This window comes from Electrophorus electricus, chromosome 18, assembly GCF_041902795.1.
Source record: "Electrophorus electricus isolate QZ-2024a chromosome 18, ASM4190279v1, whole genome shotgun sequence".
NCBI lineage: Eukaryota > Metazoa > Chordata > Actinopteri > Gymnotiformes > Gymnotidae > Electrophorus > Electrophorus electricus.
In genome coordinates this window covers 10,615,001-10,625,000 of record NC_137514.1, presented here as the reverse complement: position 1 = coordinate 10,625,000, position 10,000 = coordinate 10,615,001, and the positions used below count along the sequence as shown (strand labels likewise).

The window sequence follows — 10,000 nt, the reverse complement described above, 5'->3', positions numbered from 1 at the left end:
GTCGGATTGCTGAATTCCTACGGCGGTACTGTCCTGTGTCTCCTGTGTTTGCCTCTGTTTTATAGCCAGTTTATGTTTGCTAGCTACTGGCCAACAAGTCGACCAGCACACCAGACACATCTGCCTCGTGTAGACAGGTGTCAAAGCAGAACGACGGCGACCACGATGATGTACGGATGAGTGTGCGCCCGTCTGTGTTCAGATTAATACCCTGTTTACACTGGGCCGTCTTGTACCTGGATTATATCTTGGCACAGTGTTAACCACATGCGTTTACATTATGTAGACATATGCGTCTCTGGTTGGTCAGATCAATATCCAGCCTTTTTTTGTTTGGGGCAAAAGATACGAATTGGGTCGTAACGCCTGACGTTCCTGTGCTTCTCCTTTTTGTGTTATGCTAAATGTAAATAAAGATTTTTGAAAAGTAGCAGTTCTGTATGATATTTCTGAACTCTCCTCAAGATAAAGGAAAGACAAGTCTGGCATTTCCACTCTGAGGTTCCCAGACGGTTGCGTTGGGTGACACGATGTGCGGGGGGGGGGGGGATGGCTCAGAGAGAGTAAAGACAGATGCATTTGTGTAACATGCAACTCAAATCCTTCTCATGCCGCTTCCCGAAGCTGTTTGAGCAAGCGGATTTAAATTTGCCCTGGGTGTTTTTACACTCACATTTTTAAAGGGATATTCCCTGTCCGGATATAGTCCTGTTACTCAGTGCATATGGAATGACCAAGTGTTAACAGTGTTTAAAATGTGTTAGGGTTTAAAATGTGTTAAAATGTGCGCGTGCATGTGTATATGTTTGTGTGTGCTACCTTGGTAGATCCATTGGCGTAGATGGGGATCATATTTTCGGCGCCCTGCTTGACTTTGAGCTCGATGTTGAGTTGTCTCTCCAGCGCGGCGATGCGCTCCTGATGGGCCGACGCCCGGCTCTCCGCCCCCGGAGACTGTGGTGTGTCATCTGCAGGACAGAGGTCAAAGTAAGCACCTTCTGCACTTCTGCCAGCAGGGGCTTCTCTTCGTGCTGATCTGAGGTCAGCTTCTTACCACACAGTCTTTAAGATTTAAATAGGAGTGACTTGGAAAATGTGGAAAATGTGTTTTCCTCATTAAATGGAGCACTTCCATTGAAGGTTATAGAAGAGGGTGGGGTAAATGTTCACTCATCCATTTCTCACATACACACCGCAAAGACACATGCTTTTATTCAAACTGGGAGGGAGGAAAGGCAAAACAATCCCAAATGTGCGTTCATCTGCAACCAGTTTCAGCCGGTTTCACCGAGGAGACAGGCGACAGATCAGTAGGAGATGGTTCAAACCCAACGAGCACGCTGAGCTTTCACCACCTGGCCCTGCCTCACTCCCGGCCTCCCCCTTTGTGACATCACAACACTCACCGCGTGCGTCGTCTGTCCCCTTGACGACGATGTGGGCGTCGAGCTCCTGCAGCTGGGCATGGAGCGAGTCGAGACGACGGTTGGAGGTACGCAGCTGGTTCTCCACCTGCTGGGCATTGCGCTTGTCAGTGGTGGCGCGCCGCAGGTTCTCCGCGCCCTCCTTGATCTTCAGCTCCTTACGGATCTCGCGGCGGATGCGCTCGCGTTGCTCGTCCAGACGGTGCTGCACGCTCGCGTCCGAGAAGTCTGAGCCCTGGTCCAGGCCCAGCTGCTCCAGGACGGACAGCCCGCCGGGGTCGCTCTAGACGGGGAAGAGGAGGAGGGGAGGGTAGATTTCTGACCCAAACAATGACAATACAGACATGACAATATGAACTGAACTTCTTAAGGTTGGAGGTCGACAGGCTTTTTGGCCTGGCCAAGGCTCTGTAATATGTTGCTTCCCAACCAGTCACAATTCCTAGAAATACTCAGTTAATCGCTCTGATAGTTAATTCTCCCTGTCCATTTCCATGCAGACGGTGAATGAAAAGATTGCATTATGCCTCAGGACAGGCTTGAAACAGAGCTGACAAACCTCTTTAAAAGAAAGAGAAACATAATTATAATAACAAAACACTTCAGAAGTGAGTTATGAAGGCAGAAGAAAAACGTAGCACTGTAACTGAGACAGCTTAAAAAGATGACTAAGTGGTGGAACAAAAGCTTGCACAAATCGAGATCTCTCCAGAAAAGAGGCACTTTAAAAAAGCAAACAGCCTTGACAAAAACCCTGTACTATAAACAGAGAGAGAAGTGCTTGTGTCTGAGGCTGCGTGCCCCCCCCCCAGACCAAAACATCAGTGACAAGAATAAAACGACGGACTACAAAAAAGGGAAACAAGCCAAGCGTTATTGAACACTGGCTGACGAGATCAAAGAACAAAAAAAAAGCAAATGCAGAAAGCAGCTACAAAGCCTCTGGAAAAAACATAAATGAAGCTCAAATGCACCGACAAACAGGCAGCGCTTTTCCAGGAACTAGAGAAACTTGGTTCCCACAGGCAAAAATCAGATTCCTCGAACTCTAATGAGACAGGAAGCCTCGCTTGATGGCGTCTAGTATAGGCAGATGCTATGTGATACAGCGTTCTTCTTGAAAGCGTCGCGTTTAAAACCCAACTCAGAAACACAGAGGCACGTCAACATGTCCGGGTAAACATATCCTCGCGCTGTACAGACCCCAACCGTTCAGGCTACGTGTGACATCCTGCCTAACCCTGGTGGTTCAGAAGACGGCTGAAAGTCAAGGTGAGCTACGGCGTTGCCACGGGCGACAGCACTCCACCTGCATGTCCAGGTATTCCCAGCGTTCCCAGTGATCCCACTCTCCCGACCAACACATGCTGCTCTCTTCTGTCCCACTCACTAACCACTAGCTAGAAACAAGACAGAGAGAGAGAGAGAGAGAGAGAGAGAGAGAGAGAGAGAGAGAGAGAGAGAGAAAGAGACAGACAGACAGACAGAAAGGAAGGGAAAGCCGTGGTTGGGGTCGCCCTCCCTGGGCAGGATATCCGGCTGAGGCTCAGAACGGTCACTTCCTGTTTCCCGTGAGCTTCGGCCTGACTGGCCCACACCAGCAGTGGGCTTTCAGTGTTTGTGCTGTAAGTCTGTAGTGACAGACCTTACTATAGGAGGGCTCTTTATGTGCTTTCGCAGCTTCTATGCTTCCAAGCTTTTATTGTGTGTGTGTGTGTGTCTTTATCACCTCTGTAAGACTGAATCAAAGAACTGAATGATAAAAGAACTGCTGAAAAAGAGCGAGCGATGAGGGACGGAGAGGTTAGATGTTCAAATATAGATAGATAGATAGATAGATAGATAGATAGATAGATAGATAGATAGATAGATAGATAGATAGATAGATAGATAGATAGATAGATAGAGTAAGAGAAGCGGCATCATTAGCTCTGGTTACAGGATGTGAACAGATGCTCAGGAGAGCTCCTTCCTGCACTGCAAACAGCTCAGTTCCTTGAGTGCAGCTTCAGTTAAACAAACCCAAACCACCACTCACAACCTGCCTGGCTCCTCCTAGTGGGAGCGAAAGCGCCCGGAGCCAAAGCTGTTTCACACCAGAGAGATAGAAAACAAGAGAAGAAACAAAAGAGTAATGCTCTACAATGACTTTAACACACGGGAGTGAGTGTGACCCATCTAACAGCCTTGATGGCAGGCTGTAAACAAACTGTGACATAATAATCTGAAGGCAAAACTGCACCACTGTAATAAGAGCCATCAGGAACATTCGTTATTCGTAACCATTCAATGCGCATGCTCAATTCAAAAGAGCAACACAAAATGTTGGCCCGCCCATGGATCTGCTCATTATAGGAATATTTAGCGCAGGCGCTAGGACCCTGTGTAAAGCCGTTGGATGCGTGGATGAGAGCCTCCAACAACAGACCTCGTGTACTCAGCTTGACACTGGCTAAAGATTTTAATATTTTTACGAGTCACATTTTTATACGAGGCTCCTGATTTCTATTCAATATGGCGAATCTGGCCGGCCGGGTGAGAGAACAGTGCTCACAGCCAGCGGCTTGAGAAAAGACCAGACCGTGCAGCGTCGCGACCGTTAGCTGCTGCGAAGCCGTGCGAACCTTCACCGCGGCGTCAAGCAGGGCCGCCTTCTTTACGAGACGGGGGCATCTGCCTGACACTGCGAAACAAACCTATCCACAGCTATTTGTTATGTGAAGTGTATGAGCAGGCGACTAAAATAGGTCTGCACAACAATGATGCAATTGTTGCGGTTGCATCGGTCTGATGTTTAATTATGGACCCAAGGGGGAAGCACCGCCAACAAAGTCCTAAGATTTGGAAAGTCTGATAGTTTTGTTTTTTCTATTACACATTTGAAAATGGGACAGCATGAGACACAACCTATACCTGTAGTTGAATCACTTGTCTGATCAGACGCAACTTATTCCTGTAGTGTAATCTGTTGTCTGATCAATTATATTGTGCTTCTGCTGTGTTCTGCTAGCCGGTTGTGGGTAAGACTGAATGTTCTGGGCTGGGTTTCCTAAAAGCTTTGTAAAACAAAGATCATGTTTAAATGGTGGAGCAAGTATTACAGTGAACACTCATTTACGATGATCTTAACACTACGGCGACTTTGGGAAACGGGTCCCAAATCTTTCGCACTTCATCTCTGGTCTTGAAAGGCTCATTGTTCTCATGGTGCACAAATAAGGTAAACAGCTTGCTAGGGTCGACTAGCATTTAGCTTGAGAAAAAACAGAATTTGTTTCTCATATTAGATCTGTTTCCCCCCCACGTAGGATTCATTTGGACTAACTATATTCCTTCTGCCATTTTAAGCCATTTTCATGATTTTATTTATCCGCCTGTGGAAAAAAGGCACCAACCCTGAGTGACGGAGACTACAGTTGGTAGGACTGAGAAGAGAGTGGATTTCTACATTCAAGCGAGCACAACTACCAGGCCCCACCCCCCTCCCCACCGTGCTAAAGCCCCGCCCCCAAAGGAGGCCTTTTGTGACATGTCAACATTGCTGACCAACAAACGAGCAGAAATGATGTATTACACATGCAAAGCAATCCACAGCAATATCTATTTGGTAAATGAACTAATACATTTCAGTGTTTAGATGTTTTGATAACAGAAACTATTATGAATAGTGCTACATAAGCAGCAATCCAATTATGAGGACATTTAGCTCTGAGGGCAGAGGCACACACAAATGTCAGGACAAACACCAAACCGATAAGACTACCTGGGCTCTCCGTAAAATTTTCCGCCACTTCCAAATAAGACAACTAACAACCTGCCTTAGCATCAGAAACCAGCCTGCAACATCACAGTAAAATGAGAAATGCACTATGGAATGTAACCATAACTATCTTAGTTTTGTGGGTAATTTTTTTTTTTTACAAAAATAAATCAAGCACGGGTAATTGGCTACCTTTCAAGCCGAAATGTGGATAAATCAACTTTGAATCCTTTCTGGTCCTGCAGCTAGCCAGCGTTACCTCTTTCCATGTCTGAAAAGACACTCCAATGTTTATCCTTCCTTCATTTAAGGCTTGGTCTGATTGTTTTTGATCTTGCTTTTTTTCATATCATCTTCTGTTTACTTGTCTGTTATGTAAGCTGTTGTTGGCAAAGGAGGGCTGAGCAGGGTTTCATTTGATGGTGGTTTATCCACTATTGCTGTAACAAAGTTCCTGAAGCTGCTCACTTATCGCGCTTGACAGTGTGAGAGTACAAGCAGTGACTGACACTGTGCTGGACACTCCTCCTGACTCTGATTGGTTGTTTTGATTCTGGCACAGTGGGTTCTTGACAAATTACAAATTCTTTCTTTTCTTTTTCTTTTACAGATTATCTTTCTCATAATTATATTTCCCATCATGCATAGTGATATTCCAGCAAATATGAAAAAACCTTTAACCATGGGGAGATTTTCAGTGTCAAATCCTCAGCACTCACCCTTGGGGGAATCACTTGCTATGGATGTGCTGTAAACTCAAGAGTTCAGGAGGGTAGAGAGAAGGCTGGAGGGAACAAACAGAAAATAAACAAACTGATAATAAAATGTACACTTGCACCCCCCCCCCTCGTTATCACTTACCACTAAGCCCCCTACAACATACTGTCATTTTAGCTTACTGTACCTATCAGGTGGTTTGTGGATATGTGTGCAAAGTGTCTAAGACTGGGACATAGCAACTGTGTGTGTTTGCTTTTTTTGTATTTCATGCCTGCAAAGTGCCATTCTGATAACAAGGATAATTACACCTGGAAACTAACGGGCAAGTGGCTGTGAAGTGGCACTGGCAGACAAACACTCCTGGACAGCGGAGCATTAACATTCCCTTACACAGAGTGTGTTTGGGAATGCACAGAGAGAGAAAGGCTTTTTCCAACTCACGTATCCGGATTCTTTTAGGTGTACTGGATAATGGTATTTATGCAGTGTGAAAACACTAACAGCTCAAGCAGCCTTTGTTTGGCATTTGCTGACATGCAAGGCAGTTGTTACAAGGCAGCAACCACCATTCCTACAATTTATCCCTCATGAGGTCATTTTGGGGTTTTCGGCATAAATGAATGGATGGAAGCAGGACTTCATTCAGGTTTTTATCTGCCGACTTTTCAGAAATGTGTAACCTTTGTGAAACATTTGTAAAACCTCATTGAGTGAGTATCTGTGTAAGAGAATCAGTGTAGTACTAATACTAGCTCTGTATAAACATCTGCAGTAGAATATAAAGCTGGATTTGAAATCAATAAGCCAAATCTTGGTTCTGAATTTAAGGTAGCACCAAGCTAAACAAAGACATTACCCTTTATCTCCACATTAAGTCCACCTTAAATTAGCTAGCTATAAATCCAATGTGAACAACCAACATGGGTAAAAACAGATAAACAAGCAATTACAGGTTAATGCCTGCTTCAGCCTCTGACACAAACACAGACTTACCACACACACACACACACACACAAGCATGGTTCAAAACACATGAGTTGTGGCATTGGTTAAGGCAAACAGCAGTATAGTACCTGGAGCCTGTTCAAAAACACATGAGTCATTTACAGTAAGGGAGCACGAGGGAGTGTGGCCCTGACTCATCGTCAGTCAGCGTCCTTTGTTGTTCTCACAACTCACGGCTCGTGCCTACATTCCTGGCTCCACTTAAGGTTGCACTGGGTTCGTGGGGCTGAGTTACGCCATGAGCGGTTCGAAGCCACCTCAAGCCTGAACTCATCTTGGTTAGCGGCGACTCGGTCTTGGTCGGGATACAGCAGCTGTGTGTGTGCGTGCGTTTGTGTTGGTTGAGATGCAACACTACAGCAGACAGTGCCACTGAAACAGCCCGCTGGGTTGTCAGTAAGGCGCTAATCGCTTATCTGTTGGTGCAAAGTGACAGGAAGCAGCTGCGCACTGAACGGTGAACAGCTGCTCATCGCCATAGCGATGCTGAACTTTGCAACACTGATGGTGCAGTAAGGCCTTCACATCATTTTAGTCTAAGTAAACAAGCAAAATCAGGTTTTAATACATTGCGTGTCATATCACACCTGCTAGGCGGCAGTATAATTGTAATTACCGCATTCTGCTCATAACGTGTAGACAAACCAAGTGTAAAGCAGTAAAAAGCTAACTGGCTCCAGTGTTAGTAGGACCGCCCAGCCTCGGACATGCGTGTAGTGAACACTGTTAGACAGGAGAGTGCAGAGCCCGTGCTTGTGAGGTTCTACAGTTTCATGCACAATTCACTTTTTTTTTTTTTTTTTTTTTTAAATAAATGGCTCCTTTCTTACAGGTGAAAGTTTAATGCCATGCACTTATAGTTTTGCACTTGACACATACGATTTTTCTGTTATATAAATATGATACATATGTGAAACAGCATGTGCATGCATGCATAATTCCTATAGAGGTTTGACAGTGTTTACCCATGACAGAGTGCCACAGACTATGAGAGCTGCACTATGAGACTTTACAAAGTGCAATCGCGCCTGTTCACTTTGTCGCACAACAGCATAGTACGGAAAGCATTGGTTCAGCAAATACTTGGGGCAAGAGAATGCAGAACACACACACGCACGCACACTCGCATACTTCTGTTTCAAAAATGATGACATTGTAATTAAACAAGCGCACTAGACAGCACTGTGGTGGCATTCTGTGGGGATCTGATACGGGGTGTTTGAAGCTGTGTGAAGTGCTGGCCTTTGACCTTTTTCTCCGGCACTGTGTGTGAAGTTGCACACACAGAAAAACAGAGAGAGAGCGGGAGGAGAAGGAGGGGTACTCAGAGGAACGATGTGGCTGTCATAAAGAGGAGTTAAATGCTGCCCTATTTCCTTTCAAATGTATGTATACTATATAGGAAAACAAGCACACAAGCGTACGGTGTACTCACAACTGTACGCAGTACTCACACAAGCGTACGGTGCACTCATAACTGTACGCAGTACTTACACAAGCGTACGGTGCACTCATAACTGTACGCAGTACTTACACAAGCGTACGGTGCACTCACAACTGTACGCAGTACTCACACAAGCGTACGGTGTACTCACAACTGCACAGTGCACTCACAACTGTACAGTGTACTCACAACTACGCAGTACTCACACAAGTGTATGGTGTACTCACAACTCTACGCTGTACTCACACAAGCATATTATGTATTCACACAACTCTACACTGTACTCACACAAGTGTACGGTGTACTCACAACTCTATGCTGTACTCACACAAGTGTATGGTGTACTCAGAACTCTACGCTGTACTCACACAAGTGTATGGTGTACTCACACAAGGATATATCTATTCACACAACTCTATGCTGTACTCACACAAGTGTACGGTGTACTCACAACTCTACGCTGTACTCACACAAGTGTACGGTGTACTCACAACTCTACGCTGTACTCACACAAGTGTACGGTGTACTCACACAAGCATATTATCTATTCACACAACTGTGCGCTGTACTCACACAAGTGTACGGTGTACTCACAACTCTACGCTGTACTCACACAAGTGTACGGTGTACTCACAACTCTACGCTGTACTCACACAAGTGTACGGTGTACTCACACAAGCATATTATCTATTCACACAACTGTGCGCTGTACTCACACAAGTGTACGGTGTACTCACAACTCTATGCTGTACTCACACAAGTGTACGGTGTACTCACAACTCTACGCTGTACTCACACAAGTGTACGGTGTACTCACAACTCTACGCTGTACTCACACAAGTTTATGGTGTACTCAACTCTATGCTGTACTCACACAAGTGTATGGTGTACTCAACTCTACGCTGTACTCACACAAGTGTACGATGTACTCACACAAGCATATTATCTATTCACACAACTGTGCGCTGTACTCACACAAGTGTATGGTGGACTCACAAATCTACGCTGTACTCACACAAGTGTATGGTGTACTCACAACTCTACGCTGTACTCACACAAGTGTATGGTGTACTCACAACTCTATGCTGTACTCACACAAGTGTACGGTGTACTCACAACTCTATGCTGTACTCACACAAATGTATAGTGTACGCAACTCTACACTGTACTCACACAAGTGTATGGTGTACTCAACTCTACGCTGTACTCACACAAGTGTACGATGTACTCACACAAGCATATTATCTATTCACACAACTGTGCGCTGTACTCACACAAGTGTATGGTGGACTCACAAATCTACGCTGTACTCACACAAGTGTATGGTGTACTCACAACTCTACGCTGTACTCACACAAGTGTATGGTGTACTCACAACTCTATGCTGTACTCACACAAGTGTACGGTGTACTCACAACTCTATGCTGTACTTACACAAGTGTATAGTGTACGTAACTCTACACTGTACTCACACAAGTGTATGGTGTACTCAACTCTACGCTGTACTCACACAAGTGTACGGTGTACTCACACAAGCATATTATGTATTCACACAACTGTGCGCTGTACTCACACAAGTGTACGGTGTACTCAAAAATCTACGCTGTACTCACACAAGTGTATGGTGTACTCAACTCTACGCTGTAC

General features: G+C 45.2%; 1 protein-coding gene across 3 annotated transcripts in view; it reads right to left on the bottom strand.

The window, feature by feature from the left end:
- pkn1a (protein kinase N1a) overlaps positions 1-10,000 on the bottom strand; it is a 38,733-nt gene that overhangs the window by 13,526 nt on the left and 15,207 nt on the right. For 2 of the 3 annotated variants that reach the window (XM_035534948.2, XM_035534946.2), the window contains exons 2-3: positions 1,407-1,707; positions 820-968 (exon numbers count right to left, since the gene is read on the bottom strand). In XM_035534948.2, the coding sequence (XP_035390841.1) occupies positions 820-968; positions 1,407-1,707 (450 nt within the window). Of the gene's footprint in view, positions 1-819; positions 969-1,406; positions 1,708-2,733; positions 4,871-10,000 lie in introns of those variants that run through there. The other variant, XM_035534947.2, reaches the window with a different exon arrangement.